At 36.6% G+C, this 19,842-nt stretch overlaps 1 protein-coding gene across 2 annotated transcripts in view; it reads left to right on the top strand.

Annotated features, from left to right (window-relative positions):
* Positions 1 to 19,842, top strand: part of LOC149789706 (uncharacterized) — a 127,433-nt gene that overhangs the window by 100,316 nt on the left and 7,275 nt on the right. For both annotated transcript variants that reach the window (XM_089971709.1, XM_089971710.1), the window contains exons 12-13: positions 17,137 to 17,264; positions 19,348 to 19,842. In XM_089971709.1, the coding sequence (XP_089827835.1) occupies positions 17,137 to 17,264; positions 19,348 to 19,842 (623 nt within the window). The remainder of the gene's footprint in view (positions 1 to 17,136; positions 17,265 to 19,347) is intronic.

A 19,842-nucleotide genomic window follows, 5' to 3' on the forward strand; every position in this document is an offset into this window, starting at 1 on the left:
ACCGCTATCAATGAAAACAGCATCTGAGGTAGCCGATGCTTTAAAACGAATTTATCAACGAGGTGGTCTACGATGGCCACAGCTGCTACAGGATGATCCTGGCAAGGAATTTCTTGGTCCAGTATCATCGCTGATGAAACAACATAATACCAAAGTACGACGAGGACATACTGCAATTCATCGTGATCAGGCAATTGTTGAACGAATTAAAACATTAGAAAAAGACAGCATTAATATATCTGATGAACTAAATCCTGAAAAGATTATTTCTGATTTTGAAATCTTATAAGAACGTAAAAATGATGGTGATTTTACACTGTCGTCTGAATACAAGTTCATAAAACGAATTCAGGCGGAGATGTTCCGGTCACTAGCTGCAGTAAAAGATGATCAGGTCAAGGATTTTGTTTCTCTCTCTCTGCCGGAGTAGAAAAAAATTAGATCGGAGTTATCCCACGAATACGAGGCAAAGAAAACGATTAGTACTCGTATAAGACAATTAAGAAAAATTGTCAGCGAGTAACTTCGTTACTGGTGAAACGATCCAAAGTAACTTCGTTGGTGAAACGACCGAGCACGTGTAATATTTTATTATTATTCAAAAATATTTTATTATTATTCTGAAACATTTTTATTTTTATCAGAAATATTGTATTATTATTCTGAAATATTTTTATTTAGCAGAAATATTTTATTATTATTCTGAACTATTTTTATTTTTATCAGAAATATTGTATTTTCAATAAAATATGATCGATTTGTATCATTTTGAGTAGCAAACACCATATCAGGATTAATAAACTGATTGATTTGCATGATTTTGAGTATCACACACCATATCAATTTAAGATATTTCTGCTAAAATAAAATATTTCAGAATAATTAAAAAATATTTCTGCTAAAATCAAAATATTTCTGAATAATAATAAGATTTTTTTTGTTGTTAATCTGGAGTACCTAACTACATATCAGGATTACAAAATTGATTGATTTGCACGATTTTGAGTATCAACCACCATATCAATTTCTGATAAAACAAAATATTTCAGAAGAATAATAAAATATTTTTTTGGTAGTATTTTTTTTGCAAAACTAATCGATTTGCATGATTTTGAGTACCTAAATACCCATTAGAATTAACAAACTGATCGATTCACACGATTGTGAGTATCAACCACCATATCAATTTCTGATAAAATACAATATTTCTGATAAAATAAAATATTTCAGAATAAATACAATATTTCAGAATAAATACAATATTTCAGAATAAAAATAAAATATTTCTGATAAAAATAAAATATTTATGATAAAATACAATATTTCAGAATAAATACAATATTTCTGATAAAATACAATATTTCTGATAAAATACAATAGTTCTGAAAAATCTACGGTAAAGTCTTACGACAAGATAAAGATCTACGACAGAAATCTTGAGATTTCACATACAGATTGACAATTAGCTGTTCCACACGCAGGTCAATTAATCGTCCTATGTGGTCAGTTAGTTTAAAATGTATTTGTGTTAACATATTATTATGACACCGCAGATAAACAGGATTAGTTGGCTCTTGCACGATCAAATCCCCAGGGGGAACTTGTGGTGTGAATGTGTATAAAATGTATTCTTGTTGAGCCTGATTTGACTTTCCTAGATCTATTTGATAGCTACCATCGATCACATCACAAACTAGATTAACCGCCACCGTTGAAGTTATATTAACGATTCCCGGAGGTACGTGTCTGCCGCCGTCGTGTGGATCATTATTGTATCTAGGAACATTTGCTGGTTGAGCTATTTTCTCCATGCATCGAGTAATTTAGGAAATTTCTCATCAATGACATCATTGAGAGATTTTTTAGTCCTTCAGTTTCAAATCCTGGTAGTATAACATTTAATAAATCCACTTCATTTATCTTATAATGATCAAGATAAGTTTGTTTGATACTGTTACCCGTCTTAAGCGGAATAATGCTTTGATTTATAACATCAATAAAATATCGATTAACGTAATTAAGATCTAATATAATTTGATTCAGATATAGTATTGTTTCAATAATTTTTCCTTTCAGATTGTTATTAGAATACTCCAGGATATAATTTTTAAACAACTGTGTTAATGTTGTTGATGTATTTGTTCACTCGGCCTTAATTTCGTCGGATATAATCCTGACATATTCTTCACCAACATTTCTGGTTGAAGCTCTCACATCAACAACAACAAAATGAGGAAACGTTGGTGTGATAAGTTTTCCACCAGCAGCAGCAACATAATCTCTCCATGCTGGATACTAACGAGTTTTGCTTCGTCGGTGAGAAATTCAATTAATTTTGGTTATGGTGGTCCAACATGCACTGGGGGAACATCCGGACAACCTAACACGGATCTTATCGTGGACCGATAAATATCAACGACGTAATCAGGCGAGTTTATTTCGATAGCAGAATATAGCGTCGGCTCATGAACATTAATTTATATTTTTTTATTCTTTTCCTGTTATTGATTTTATTCTACGTTGAAATTCCTCATTGATTTGTTCGATCTCATAACTACCAGTTGGTATTCAAACAACAACCCAAGCAGGTGTTCCATCGGGTTTGTTTTTATTAGCAAATACAAGCGAGTTATTTGCTGGTGTACCATTACATGATTTCGATCTGATATTTGGCCAACTATGGTATACTCGTAATTGCGAAGTGCAATTTCATTTGCGCGAATTGCAGTTGGAAAATTGATGCTAAATTCAGGATTAATTGAGCTTACCGAGATCATCGTGGTTGTGTTTGTCACGATCTGCTGGAGTAATTCCGTCATTATTAATACTCGTACCTTTAACAGCACTGTTATATATTTTAATCATCTCTGAAAACTCGAAATCAGAAACAATTCCATCACTGAGACTCGCTGATAAGAACGAAGAGAACTTCGAGTATGCGACCGTCGCTGTATGTAATTTTATCATGTAATCGGATAATTTTTCATTCGTGCAAGTACATATTTTTTTGCAATGATATTGAACACACCTGCAATCGTTGTTGTAGCTGAAATACAAATAGTTACAGCTACTGGTGCCATCATTGTTATTGTTGATAATATCACACCGGTTCCAGCAACAACAGCGGATACTGAATAAACGATCACGTCGACCATAACTAGTCGTCGTCGATATTTCTTTACTTTTATAATCTATTGTTCGACTCTATCTTTCAACGCTGCCTGCCATTCACGCGCTTGATTGTACGTATATTGAGATCCATCGTCGATTGAGGTACTCATTATATTTTATGCAGTAACCAATTGAGGTGTTTCAGCTACAAATTCCAAACACCACCAGTAAGATGCTGCGGTTAATTTCTTATCAGCTGCTCCCAGAGTAAATATTTCTTCGTTTCCGCTATTTAATATAACAGATACAATCCCGGAAAACTTATCAGTTGAATGAGGTCATGGATACGTTGTAAATATTTCAAATTTTTCAGCACTAAACACAGACAACATGTATACGCCATTGACCGTTGCGGTATATTTGATAATTTTATTTTGCTGCGACCATGTTGCGATTCCCGATGATAGTGTGTATACGATGTTGGTAATATGCCGGGAGTTATTCCGGCTGCAATTTTAATTAAATCGGTTTTTTTAACGATCTCAGGAATCCCCGCTACGATGTCTTGCTGTGTTTGTTTGATCGTGTCGATATTCGTCTTGATATCAACGAGTTTTATGTCAATGGTGTGCGGAAGGCCGTAGAAGTCTTCTGTGGTTTTTTTATGGTTTCTGCGAAATCTTGCAAAAGCGTTCACATGAACGTCATACTCGGCCCGCAACGTGGATAGTTTACCATATACGGTGTTGTAGTTGACGTCAACGTATTTTTTTGTTGCTGCGTCTTCGTCGGATGTTGGATCTCTTAAAACTACGATCTTATTCCCGTTCGTGCTGAGTTCACCCGTCGTTGTGTCACCGGTATTTTTCACGCGATTAGCAACACTTGCTGAAGTTTGATCTCTGATGGTTGTAAACGATATACTTGAATCCCTGATTTTGCCGCTGTCAGTAAACACATTGATATTATCCGTGACCGCGCCGAGTACTCGTTGAACTATATCATTCCATTTGATATTGCTGGTTTTTAGTTTACCATGTCGATCCTGAACAATAACAACCTCATCTGGGTCAACTCCAGCCAGGTTCATAATATCAGCGAGTCCATCCTTAGTCGCGTAATTCGACAGATCAACGTCGCCGGACTTTTTCTTAACGCGTGAAGAAGATCTTCCGTAAATATCATACATTATATTTTAACATCTGTTTAAAACGAATCGGTTGCTTGTATAATCATGCACGACTTTATGTGGTGGTTTGGATAATTTTGATATAGCGTTAAGTATATTAATTACTTCACGGCCGCATGTTAACGCTGGAATATCCACGAGAAGTTGAAAAATAACACCGGTTTTAATTGAGTCCTTAATCGCACCCACATAGAGATTAAGTTTGACACCTGTTTTTGATTGATTGTTTAGCGTTGTTGAAATGTTTAAGTTGACGTTCTGATGATGAGTTTATGTTTACCACCTGTGATCTGATCTCGCTTTAGTGATATGTTCATTCCTCAGTTTTTTGCTGAATTTGATTGAAGGTTTTGAATCTGATCAGGAGTCAGACTGACACTAACGTGATGATATGGCATTTTATGATACTACTCGTGTTTTTAAATAACGTGATTAAAGATTTTCCACTGGTGCATCAACGACTCTCATTCGACCACTACCACCTTCAAGCAACATGGTTTTATCGCTGAGTATAACCGCAATTGCTTTGTAGGTGCCGCGAATAAGAGGTGGACCAGCTATATCAGGAGGAGGGTTAGTAACACGAGCTCGAAAGTGTATATCAACGACAGATTGTTTGGATAAATCAAGATGTTCCAGTGAAAAAAAAATAAATCGGATATAATGTTTTAAAATCTGTGATATTTGCAAACCGGTATCCCCATTTTGATCACGTCCCATGAATGACATCAAAGGATGATATGCACGCGTTACGTGATTTTGACCAAAATTTAACAATATATCTTCAGCTGGTTCTTGATGTCCATTTATCCGCAAAGAAACTTCATTAACTCCAAGGTTGTCAAATATCATATGTGAACGTACTTGATTATTCGACCGATTATTATCGTGCAGTGCAATACAAATATGTCGTGGCGCAGAAACACCTTGCTGTGATGCTATATTCCATGTAAATAAATTATTAACAGAACTTTGAGTAGCATCTGTGGTTACTGTTAACCATGATAGCAATGATTTACCGCCTTCATCCGTAAAAGAGAGCATTTTTTCTTCTTCAGCAATAGATGGAATCATTACTGGCATCCACAATGAAAGCTTCGTTATATTTACTTTACCAGCATCATCAATACCAGCACCTCGCCAGACTGCATCATTATCATCACCTTTTCTTACGAGCACAACTGTGTGTTTAGCTCCAAAGATGACCTTTCTAACATTTCTCCAAAATCCAAAGATATGAGACAATGGAATTGCACATGAAAATGTTTTATTATCTCCTGACAACGCTGCTCGGCGTGTTGCAAATCCTAAGTTGTAATTCGAATTAACACTTTTTATATAATCAAAAGCAGCACCTGGTCTAGCTTCATTTTCAAAATCAGCTGGTTGTGGATCAGATGAAATAGCTACTGGTGACCGTACCTTAATACACTGAACATGAACAGCGTTGTCAGTAATATCCTTGGCAAACATCATTGTTGGACCGGCTGATCTTGTGTAATCATCAGAATATTTCGCTAGACCAATTATTGTTGTAGCAACATCGACATCCTTCTGAATTGATTCAATATTTTTTTCCATCAATCATGTATGTGGCGCTATCAAACAGTGCCATAATCTCGTTGTTGACAAAACCAACTAGGTCATTGACGTCGTAGTTAGTAGTATCCACCTTTACAAGTCCACCTTCTACTTCAATAAACGCCTCAGCGGGTAAAAATGTCTACTTGTATCATGAACCTGTAATTCGATTTTCTCCTCCTGATTTGGTTGTCTTGCGTCATAGGAATAAAATTGATAATCACTTACCGATTCATTTTTGTAGACCGGTTCATCCATGTCAAATGCTGAGTCGGACACACGTTTAAACTTTTTATTATAATTACCATTTTTCCAAATGGTGATCTAAATTATCATCGTCGACGAAAACCGCTTCCTGCTATTAAATTTGCTGTTATATTTCTTTCTGCTTCTTCAGATAATACCGCTAGTTTTTGATTTGCAGCCTGATTTATTATTTTACTTACGTCTGCGGGCACACTTTCAGTACTTAGTAAATTTACTGGTTGTGATCTTCGTCGCATGAATCGTGCTAGTCTATCTTTGATCGCCGAGAACGCCTTACCAGCAACATTGACAATTGCACCAGGAGCTTTTTCACTAACGACATCAATAGCCTTCATCGATAAATGTTTTGCAATTGGCGCTGCTTTTGGAGCTATCCTTGTAAATAGTCCCTGTACAACATCACCAAGTCCATCTCCGTAAATAGCTCTGTAGATTGGCAATCGTGAGTTTACCGCTCTGACCTGTACGGGTTTACGATGATTATTGTGTACTATCATCTTATTTTATTTTCCATGTATCTAACAACTAGTCACTGTAATCATTAACAAGTTCATCGATAAGTTCTCGGTAAACGCCAATGTCCATAATACCGCCTTGAAATATTCGCCAATAAATATCAGCTGCTTCATTGGTTATTTCTGGTGAGTTATTTCCGGCACGATTTCCCCTATGAGAACTTCTAACCGTGACACATCATTGAGGATATTATCACGACAAATTATATTATTTCCTAGACTACTCCCCGTTGCTCCTTCTTCTGTTGTCTTCTTAAATAGTCTTAAGGGTGATCTTTTTTCTGTTGTTTTCTTAAATAGTCTTGAGGGTGATACTTTTTTTTCCTCACTTATTTTTCTGAGAGATTGTGATAATTTTGATTCTTTTTTTACAAGATGCATGTCTATTTTTCTGCGATAATCATTATATACCTCATCATTAGAATAAGCTCTATCTTTATTGCGATATATACGATATATCCATTTATACCAGATTTCGGGATTACTAATACGAGCGGAACTATATTCAGGTTTTAAACAATTTTCTTTTTAATCTTCACTTTCTGCTGCAAGTTTTGATGACGTATCAATATCGCTAATTTCTCTTATGAATCTGATGCCGCCATGGTAAATGTATTGCTCAGCATAATCATTTCCCTTTCATCATCTTTCTCTTCTTCTGATTTTATTAATTCATGATCTTTCATATCACCTATCTCAGCACGAAGTTTTCTAATACCTTCAAGTATTTCCTCACCAGTGGTTTGAGATTGAGCCGCAGCTATATCATTTGGAAGATCTCGTAAAATCGTTTTTGTTTGTTTGGTTCTTCTTGCTATTTTTTTCAGTCTGCGCTGCAGTTTGTTATAATACTGGAATAATACCCTTTTTCCTCTTCTCATCTTCCTCCGCAATATCCCCCCATATAGTTCTTTTCAACAGCCGCTGCAGCTTTCTTAGTAGTTGCAGTGACGAGTTTAAATAGTTTTTTAGCGTCTTTTTCATACTCAACTTGTGATTGTTGCTGCGCTTGCAAGTGTTTTCTAAATGAGTCTCTGACAGGAAGAAATTTTTGATTGCTTCTAATCGTTCTCGAGCTACCATTGCAGTACGAGATTCCGGATGTACCATTTTATTGTAACATAATGATTTAATTATAGCAGCAGAGAGGGTGACGATCGCATCCTTTGTTTGGGTCAATCATGGACGCGGTAATGGTAGCTACCTCTATGAAGGTCACTATTTTTTATGTCTAAAAAGGGTACGTGACGGATCAAGTGGTCTGTTCACCCTCTCTGCTGCTACCTCCACTTTCCTTAAGGACCAACATAAGGCGAAGCTGCGAGCACAGTCTTTAATTCCTGGAGGTTTTCGTCAATTTTGCCTGAAAATCGAGTAGGAAACACATTCTGAAAGCTATTTCTGAACAGATCCGAAAACATCAAATCCTCTGCGATCTTTCAATACCATTCTGCCTAGTTTTGTTAGAAACATCGTTTTTCATTGGCTATTTGACTTGCGTATGAGCAGAATGGTGAAAGTTAGAATGTTGGGGGGGGGGGCTGTGCTAAATGGAGCCATTATTTTTGTATCGAGACCACTCTTGATTCCAAATGCCCATCTTATCCTACTTTTTGCAAAGGCTCATCTGTCTGCTTGCAGTTCATATTGGTTTGCTTTAGATCTGAGACCAAAAGGTCTAAAATCCGGACACAAAATCAGATTCCGACCATGGGCGAATTTTGAGTAGAAAAAAGTCGGGTCCACAAAATGAGTTTTTTATCAGTATTTTGTGGTGCAACTAGATATTCCAGATTATTTGGTGTCATTGTAGAGCTACATCTATCTTCCTTTATATAGTACCACCCACATTAGTGTATCATGCATGACCATGACGCTACAGAGTTCGGCAGTAGGCTACTACCTCCTGCCCCGTTAAGTAGTCGCTAGGGGTAAATGTGTTAATGGCCAGATCAAAGATGTCCACAGACAAGCAACCAAGGAGATCAATGTCCCTTCACTGCAAACGCACCATCGATACATAGATATTACAGAAAATCAATATAAAAAAAATCCAAGAGCCACACATAGGACACAAACCTCTGGTAAATGTCCTATTCAACCTCCACCCAGCAAAAACCACAGTCCTCACAAACCATGGCAAATAAACATTTTTCTCCCAACAGCTTGCTGTCCTCCTAAGATAATTTCATCTCCACCCCGCTTTTTCCACACATCCTACTCAGAGAATGGCTCAAATTCTTTGCTGCCAAATGAAACGAGATTTGCCATGACAAATTATGGACTCGACACGTGGTTTCCAGGGTACTCTGCCTCATTTCCACACACTTCATCCTCTCTCCAGAGTCCCACCAATTACAGACCTCCAATCCGACCCATTCAAACCACAACCTTACAGGTAGAAATAAATTACCTTCTTCAAAAAGTGTAGTATTATTTATTCATAACATAAATTCTCCTGGGCTTTAATCCAGACTTGTCTTGATCCCAAAGGCAAATGGCACTCTATATTCAGTCATCAACTTCAGCGTCTTTAATCAGTTTATTCATGCACCTTGGTCCTCAGTGAAAACAGTGGACATGTTGAATGCCGTCCAACAGGGAGACTTTGCCATCAGTGTGGACTTAAAAGATGCTTAACTTCATGTCACTATTCACCAGGAATCGATTAAGTTCCTGCGGTTCACCATACAATGACATTGCATACCAATTAAGAGCACTTCCATTTAGACTTAACAACATCCCTTGGGTCTTCACACATCTCACGAACCATGTAATGACTCATGTCCGAACCATTTATACAGCTGCCAGTCATGCTACCTGGATGACATCCTGCAAAAAAATACCAGCTATAGTTGTATTTTAAATCACTACATGATAAATCATGTTACACTGCCTAAACATCTAGGTTTTCCCATCAACAAGGATAAATCCAACCTAGTACCATCTTAATAATTTCTTCACCTAGATATGAAGTTCAATATACAGGCAAACATAATACATCTCCCTCATGATTGTGCATTGAATGTCCGAACCATGGTGGGTTCTTTACTTTCGATGAAGACTCTAACTGGATGGGAATTTCTTTGCCTACTGGGCTTTCTCAATACAGCAGATCTCTTTTTTTCTAGATTACCCTTTTATGCATCATTGCAATTTATTCTTCTGTCATGACGGAGGCCGAAAGTCTGTCCACTAGACTAACCCTTCACCTTCTGCACATAAATGAGTTACCATCTGCAGACTTGGTGCAACCAAAGTTGGCTCACTTGTGGTATACCTATGTAAGTACAACCACCCGGGATTACAATTTGTACTGTTGCAATTACCAGAGATGCTCTCAGGTTGTGTGATTCACGCAACCTTTTACGAATTCCCGCACTTGGGAGGTGATGATGCGTGTGAACTCTCACTTATTAATTTCATGTCATGCATATGAAAATTTACCCAAGATACAACTCTATTCAGCCGTTCACCCTCAAAGTACTTGTGTAAGTGGTAAAAATATTATACCGCTTGTCACGATGCACACTTTTTCGTAACTGTTTGCACATTAGGCCCCGTAACAAGCATTGTGTCAAGGTTTGAACCTTGCATAAACAAAGTTTTGCAAATGCGCATTTATAATATGGCCTATCTGGAAGACCCGAATTAGTGGAATCCCAACGTTATTCATCTGTAAATGAGAATATAGTTCGGCTAATATTGGCTGATGATAGTAATGAAGGCAATTTATTTTTAATGTCGGGAAATATATCAGAATATAGGAACTCAGAACGTATTAACAGAGATACAAGTGGATGATTTGGAACCAACAAAATGACGTTAAATTGGAATCCAGTATAGATGACGGATGGCCCAAAACAGAAAGCATGCCAATCAGCTCCATATTTTGGCAGCACATGTTTTTTTTTAAAAATTGAATGAGGAAATTGTAGAAAAACAAGTGAAATTAAAATACAATTTAAAAGTAAAGTGCACTTTTTTAATAAACCTACTAATACATATAAAATTTGATGCAACATCTGTTAAATATTTGGATTTCAATAGAAATCTTACAGAGTGGATTAGGAAGAAAGATATGGATATTGATGTGTTATGTATATATTGAACCTTGGTCATTTTATTCTTCCCATCATCTTTGTTCTACTCAAGCCCCCTTTATTATTTTGAGAAGGGGAGTGGGTGGAGGAAATCCTCCCTTAAATTAAACTCATGGAAGCATCTCTGAAAAATAGAAGGGTGGGGAGCTCATCTAATACCATCCTTTCGGGAAACCAGTGTTTGTATGGTCTCCGCAGGAATGAAATCTGCATAGCAATGTTCTGGCGCTGAAGGTCATTTTGAATGCCTTTCACTGGTAGCAGGAATGTTTAAATGTTAAGTCCTCATTCTGTCCAACAGGCCTACACAACGACAAGGAGGAAACAAGTCCCCAGCCCATTGCATCCTGACTTAGGGCTTTCTAAAGTGGTATGGTTGACAACAGATTAATGTTTAAGTTCACCATTTCCCAGCATTCCTAATCATACTAGCTGATTCTTTGTCCTGGAACAATCAATTAATATAGACATAATTGTCTCCCATCACTCTGTTGTCTCTCTTTTGTATATCCGATGGGACCCGTCATTGGTGGAATTGTTTACAACATGTGGAATAGGTAACAATATACACAGCCAAATACTTTAGCTCTGTGCCCAAAGTGCAACCTATGTTTGCAATTAATCTTGTAGGACAAAAGCCCTTTGAAACCTCTTTCAGGGGTACCTCTGGAATGCCTTTAATACAAGGCCTGCTTCCTCATGACATTAGTGACTTTGGGCAGAATTATTGAAATGCATGCAGCAGACCCAAACTACATAGTTCCAACAAGATGGGTCAGACTTACTTATGAGTGCATCGTCTTTCATTGCCAAGAAAAGGCTTCCTTCCATGGGTAATCATACTTTACTTATGACTGCATATTCTTTCTTTGTCAAGAACAGGCTTCCTTCCCCAGTAACCAGACTTTACTTATGTCTGTATTATATATCATTGCAAACTCGCTTCCTTCCACAGAAAGCAGACTATACTTATGACTGCATCCTCTATCATTGCCAAAAACAGGCTCCCTACCACATTAACCAGACTTTAGTTATGTCTGCATACTCTATCATTGCCAAGAAACGGTTTCCTTCCACAACAGCCATTCTTTACTTACGATTGCATCCTCTATCATTGCCAAGAACAGGCTTTGTTCCACAGTAACCAGACTTTACTTATGTATCATCTATCACTACCAAGAACAGGCTTCCTTCCACAGTAACTAGACTTTACGTATGGATGCATCCTCTAATGACTGCATCCTGTATCATTGCCAAGAATAGGCTTCATTCCACAGTAACCAGACTTTACCTATGACTGCATCCTATATCATTGCCAAGAACAGGCTTCCTTCCACAGGAACCAGACTTTACTTATGACAGCATCCTCTATCATTGCCAAAAACAGGCTTCCTTCCACCGGAACCAGACTTTACTTATGACTACATCCTCTATCGTTGCCAAGAACAGGCTTCCTTCCACAGTTACAAGGCTTATGACTGCATCCTCTATCATTGCCAAGAACAGGCTTCCGTCCACAGTGACCACACTTTCCTTATGACTGCATCCTCTGGCATTGCCAAGAACATGCTTCCTTCCACAGTAACCAGACTTATGACTGCATCCTCTATCTTTGCCACGAACAGGCTTCCTTCCACAGTAACCAGACTTTTCTTATGACTGCATCCTCTATCATTGCCAAAAACAGGCTTCCTTCCCCAGTAACCAGACTTTACTTATGACTGCATCCTCTATCATCGCCAAGAACACGCTTCCTTCCGCAGTAACCAGACTTTCATCATGAAACCTCTGCCTATTTTACATACATCAGCTCCAGACCCAGTTTGAAGTGGTACCGTAATAGAACAAGATCCGTTGGGTGAGATAATGCCTATGCTATCGCTGAAGAAAGAACATGGGTGTATGTCAACATGGATTATCTCGTCATGCATATGGAGAAATCATGCCAACTCATATGAACTTTTTACGCTTTTCAACTGACAAGGTTGGAGCAGTTGCCAGCAGTATAGTATTTGACCAGAGCTGTTCTCTAACCGACACCATTCAGGCAGTGGGATGGAGATCATGGTCCACATTATCTAGCTTTTATCCCCAAGATTTGTCATCCCAAAGAGATTAAACTGATCTTCTGGACCCATACATATCCAAAGCTCAGCAGGTCCCCATTCCAGGCCAGTCAACAACTTCCTAAGTCGCCGCTTTTCGACTTCTACTGGATATATATGGAATGGGGAATGTGTTCTTTATTTGAAGCCACTTCCTGACAGATGAAGTCCCTTCCAGTCGGGTTACCTACAAGCTGTTTCTTATACCTAAAGCGATCGGTGATTGTATCTACAGGGCAAGGGGATGTACCTCCCTCCATTTCTTGCTTATTCTCTGAAGGTATTATGATTGGGGCAACGTTTTCAAAGAATAAACCAATTCTCCTAGTAAAATATTTTTTCAGCAATCCTTGCCCATTCTAAATGCATACATGTTTTCCCAGCCTCCCCACAATTACATCCATATAGAGCTTTCCTTACACTCAGTAGCAGTCGAGTATTATCAGCATTACTTCTTTATACACCTCATAGATGAAATGAAATTACTACATTGTTGATGAAACTCAACCTGGTACTCACCATTTCTATTGCGAGTTATGTCTACAAAAATCTCACAACCTAAATGCTCATTTCATCAGAGGTCCAATATTCACATGATAACAACAATAAACTCATTTCCATTTTTGTTGTAAATAAATTGGAAAATGATAAATGAAAGCCATTGTTTGTGAAAAACCCAAACGGTCAACTAATTTTCAACTTATTTATTCCAAGAACAACTAGCAGAAAGTTGTCAAAGCATCCTGGACAAAGCCAGATTCATGAAGCAGAGAACATGTCATTTTGGTTGTCTAGTGGTACAACAAAACCATCATGGACGCATGCTCCATTCTTGATAAATTGGAATGTTCTCCAATGTGCTGTATACATAATTTGTGATAAAAAACACAAAGCAAATGATAAGCATTTTTATGTTGTATCCGTACTAGAAACATAGTTTTAGAATCCAATTAAGATCTTGAAAAAGGAAAATAGCTTTCATCTTTTTGTCTCATCATGAGTAAAGACCATTTTGACCTTTTGCTATAGATGTTCATGGGTCATGTGCCGTCCATCCATGGAAAATGACTTCTTACCATACAGGAGTCCATACTTGAGGCACACAAGGAATATGGGATTATGTCATTAAATTCTCAAAAGTCCATATTTCATTCACATTGGTAACTAAGCTTATATCATCATTGTCATAGACAGATTAGAACTACTACAAGTGAGGCCCCGAGTGGCTGAGTGGTCTAAAGCGCTGTCCGTTACGGATCACTGCCATCTCATCTCTGTCAGCGTGGGTTCGAGTCTCAGATTCGGCTAATGTGGGTGTGTGATAAAGCCTGCCCGTAGCTTTCGTGGATCAGTGGTTCTTTCCAGGGGTTTTCCTGGGTTCTTCCTCCACCATTAATACTGGCCGCCATGTATAGCCTATCATGTGCTGAAAAATGGCGTTAAACCTTACAACAACAATTACTGCTACATGTGTTACCACTTGAAGTTCCAAATTCCATTCGATCAACCTTGGTAAATAAGATTATAGTATTATTGTTGCAGACAGGTGCTGTAATAAGGGTTACCACTCTAAGGAACACATCGTAATTGTTGTAGAAAGGTTCCATAATACATAAGAAATGATCATATTAATCAAATGCCTTGCATCAGATCCATTTTGTTACCTCTTAAGATATAAAGCAGGTAATTTACTATTCATAGGCCTGATCCAGCCCACGACCTGGTATTGTCCACCTATTGACTTCATTGGGGTGGGGCGTGGCTTTAACAATTTCTGATCTGTACCAATGCCTGGAGAAAATTCCTTGTGCCTGATATTCCTCATCAATTTCTGTGAAACTTGGTAAACGAGTTTAATTCATCATGGGAACTGAGGAGTTTGATTTTGATCAATGTTAACAGATGCTTTATTATTAGGTTATTGTTTTGAATCCAAGAAGATGCGTTCCACAAGAAAGAATGTTATGCTGATTACAAACAATGAAACAATATTGATCACAAACAATATCAATCACAATTAGACGATAAGCCGATAAACACGAAATTTTTTAATGACTTAGATAAATGGTTTTAATTGTGAATAATTCACTTTCAAACCGGGCTTCTTTTATGGTGCAAAGACTTGTTATGGTGCAAAAGCCCATCTGGCTGGTTTCTGTGTGTAGTTGCTGTTGACAGATTTGTCAATTTTTTTGTTTGCAAAAGTCTGTCTTGTATGTTTCTGTGTAACTGACATTGATAAATTTGACAAGTCTCTTGTTTGCAAAAGCCGGTCTTGAATGTTTCTGTGTGTATTTGCTATTGACAGAGTTGACAAGCCTCTTGTTTGCAGAAGCCAGTCTGGCATGTTCCTGTGTGTATTTGCTATTGACAGATTTGACATGTCTCTGTTTTGCAAAAGCCTGTCTGACATGTTCCACTGTAGTTGCTCTTGACAGATTTGACATGTCTCTTATTTGCAAAAGCCCAGCTGGCATGTTTCTGTGTGTAACTGTTATTGACATGTTTGACGAGTCTATTGTTTTCAAAAACCCATCTGATATATTGTTGTGTGGAACTGGTATTGACAGTTTTGACAGTTTATTGAACGGGTGATTGTTTTGTTCTACACACTCGCTGTTCTAAGACATTGCATGATGTAAAACGTTTTGTGTATTCACAAGAGGTCAACATATTTTATTAAAATAAGGAAACTAGAATTGTACAAGATTGTATATATGCCCAAAGAAAATTATCAGGCATATGGGTTCGACAATAATACAGTTAAATTAACCAAAATTTACCCCATCTTATCTGATTTTTAAATTGCAATTAACTTACTTTATAATGTAATTGGTAAGCTCAGTACTGATATTGCATCAGATGAGTATGTAGTGTAACTTCAAAATGACTAACACTAAACGTTTGGTTTGAATTTTTCTCCACAGGTAAGTCATTTAAATATGTAGTGCAACTTATAAATGACTGACACTAAACGTTTATTTTGAATTTTTCTCCACAGGTAAGTCATTTGATTATGTAGTGTAACTTCAAAATGACTGAGACTAAACGGTTGGTTTTAATTTTTCTCCACAGGTAAATCATTTGAGTATGTAGTGTAACTTCAAAATGACTAACACTAAATGTTTGGTTTGAATTTTTTCTCCACAGGTAAGTCATTTGAGTATGTAGTGTAACTTCAAAATGATTTACACTAAACGTGTGGTTTGAATTTTGCTCCACAGGTAAGTCATTTGAATATGTAGTGTAACTTTAAAATGACTATCACTAAACGTTTGGTTTGAATTTTTCTCCACAGGTAAGTCATTTGTGTATATATGGTAACTTCAAAATGACTATCACTAAACGTTTGGTTTGAATTTTTCTCCACAGGTAAGTCATTTGAGTATGTAGTGTAACTTCAAAATGATTGACACTAAACGTTTGGTTTGAATTTTTCTCCACAGGAAAGTCATTTCAGTATGTAGTTCCTGTGTAACTTCAAAATGACTGAGACTAAATGTTTGATTTTAATTTTTCTACAAAGGTAAGTCATTTGAGTGATGCCAAGTAATCAGGTGGTCATATTTTGAGTGCCTGAAGTTTGTATATATCACATAATTTTAGTTTCAGACTAGAAACAACTTGAAATTCTATGAAAAAAATATTTGACATTGAAATTACAGCCATTTTTTGGTGACACAATGACAATTATGAATATGTACCCTTAAATGTACAATCATGTAACAGTAATTTTATTGTGTCACTGACAGTTATGAAGTATCTACACATGCATGTACATTACCATTTTTCTGTGAAATTGTAAGCCAACAAAACTTAGTGGTAAAGTTAATGAAAGTACATCTACATGATATTTAGATTACTACATTAATACAACCACATGATAATTATATTAGTACATTAATACATCTATATGATATTTATGATACTACTTAAAAATGTATCTACATGATATTTATATTAGTACATTAATACAACTACATGATATTTATATCAGTACATTAATACATCTGTATAATATTTATAATACTAATTAAAATGTATCTACATGATATTTATATTAGTACATTAATACATCTACATGATATTTATATTACTACATTATTACATCTACATGATATTTATATTACTGCATTTATACATCTACATGATATTTATATTAATGCATATATATTTATATTACTACATTTATACATCTACATGATATTTATATTACAACTTAAAACAATGACTTTTTATTCTGGTGTCATTCTTTTCATTTCTAGATGCCATCTGGACAGAGAAGAACCACCAGGAATTCCATGATCACAAGGATCATATCTTGCTCCTAATGGAGAAATTAAATATCATTGCAACGCCAAGGTCATTTACTGAAGAAGGAAATGAGCCCAAGGTACGTTTTTAGATATCCTGAAGTTTTATTACTGCACTTGTATTGACCCTACCATATTCTGTTGTATTGACCGTACTATATTCTGTTGTATTGACCCTAATATATTATGTTGAGTTGACATTGCACATGTATTGACCCTACTATTTTCTGTTAAATAGGCATGTGGTGTTGATGGATAGTGATTTCATTTAGTTGAATTAGCAGATAGTGTTGATGGATTATGACTGTATTCTTTGAAATAGGCACATAGTGCTGATGAACAGGTATATAATACTGATGAATACGCTTATAATGTAAACATAAAAGCATGTAGTTTAAATATGTAGGCATATATTGTTAATTAACAGGTATGATGGATATGCATTTCTTGTTGATGGATAGGCATTTAGTGTTGATGGATATAAATGTGGTGTAAATAGATAGGCACATATTGTTGACAAATTGGCATATAGTGCTGATGGATAGGCATATAGTGTTGATGGATAGGCATATAGTGTTGATGGATTGCCATGGAATACTGATGGATAGGCATACAGTGTTGATGGATAGGACAGTACCGATGGATAGGCATATAGTGTTGATAGATAGGCATATAGTGTTGACGGATAAGAATATTGTGTTGATGGATAGGCATATAGTGTTGATGGATAGGCATACAGTGTTGATGGATAGGCCTGTACTGTTGATCAATTGTCATACAGTAGAGATGGATCGGCATATAGTGTTGAAGGAAAGGAATATAGTGGTGATGAATATGCCTATAGAGTTGATGGATTGCCATACAGGACTGATTGATATGCATATAGTGTTGCTGGAGTGGCATATAGTGTTGATGGATAGGTATATATTGTTGATGGATAAGCATATAGTATTGATGTATAGGTATATATTGTTGATGGATAAGCATATAGCATTGATGTATAGGCATGATGTGTTGATGCATATGGTTATAGTGTTTAGGGATATATATATATATATATATATATAGTGTTGAAGAAAAGGAATATAGTGGTGATGAATAGGCTTATAGTGCTGATGGATAGGCATATAGTGTTAATTGATAGGTATATAGTGTTCATGGATATGCATATAGTGTTGATGGATAGGCATGTAGGGTTGATGTATATGAATATAGGGTTGATGGATAGGCATATAGTGTCCATGGATATGTATATAGTGTTGATGGAAAGGCATATGGTGTTGATGGCTAGGTAGATAGTGTTGATGGATAGGCATATAGTGTTGATGAATAGGCATATAGTGTTCATGGAAAGGCATATAGTGTTGAGGGACTAAAATGTAGGGGGACTGATATATAAAATGCTAAAATGTATGGGGACTGGTGGATAACATATAAAATATATGGGGACTGTGGGATGAAATACTAACATGTAGGGGGACTGGAGGATAAAACTAGTTTTAATTTTGCAATACTTACCTGATGGTATTACTTAGTCCTTACACAAAAATATAATGACAAAATTACATGTGCTAGGTCACATGTTAGACTTCAAGAATTTTCAATAAAGTCGTTATTTTGGAATACAAAGTTTCGTCATATAGAACAGGATAATTTCCATCATGAAATGGTCAACTACACTATGCAATAGCAACAGGTAAGTATTGCATCATTAACATTTCCACCCACTCGTCCGAAATATAAACTTCATTTATTAATACTCGTTGTATATGAAACAATCCTTTTAATGCGGAATTTTCACAGGAAGATTTAAAAGGAATCTTGTAGGTCATCTTGAAAATCTTTTTGTCGCTAATCCACCTGAAGTGAAAGTCATATCTACATGTGGTTTTCCAGTCAGTCCAAAATGAAATAAGTGTCAATATCATATCAAAATTGGGTCACACAGAAGCCATAATCAAATTCTTGTTATTGCTGAACTTGTTTGAAATTATGTTTCACTTACATGCTTTTCTATCCTCGTTTTTACAAATTATTCATTTCTACCCTAAATTGTACTTGCCTATGACCTTTATTTGTGTTTATAAGTCTAGGTTTGAGTATTTTTGACTTGTATTTTCTGTATTTCTGTGTGTGCCTATATATAATATATTTTATTGTTAGGTGGAGAGCTACTTCCTTGCACCTTTTATGCTTCATCAGAAATGTCCAAGAGAAGTTATCTCCCCAGATCGAGATCCCCGGATTGTGAGCACGTTAGATCTGAACTGTGAGTTTACGGGAAAGTTTTTGCCACCCCCCATCTTCCATAGGCTTCTTGCTGCCTGTGTAGCTCACTGGCCAGTTGCCCAAAATAAGGAATCCTCCAAAAGTCTCATTTTCTGTGGCAGTTGTGTGTTTGATCTTGACCTGTTCCACAGATTGACTCTGTACTACAGGAACCATGTGATATGTGCAAGAATAACGAGGATGGTGATTGATGAAGTCAGGACTCCTGATGCAAAACTTTGCAGCAGAGTTAGAAAGTTCATTACATTGAATCTCTCCAAGATTATCTCTTACCTTGGCGAGACCCTACAATACGCACTGCATGTACAGAGTCCACCATCCCGAGGAGTCCCTGAAGCTCGCATGTTTCAGATGTGGTTTACAGATGAG

The sequence above is a fragment of the Sinohyriopsis cumingii genome, chromosome 10 (assembly GCF_028554795.1).
Source record: "Sinohyriopsis cumingii isolate HCF-2022 chromosome 10, ASM2855479v2, whole genome shotgun sequence".
Lineage (NCBI taxonomy): Eukaryota > Metazoa > Mollusca > Bivalvia > Unionida > Unionidae > Sinohyriopsis > Sinohyriopsis cumingii.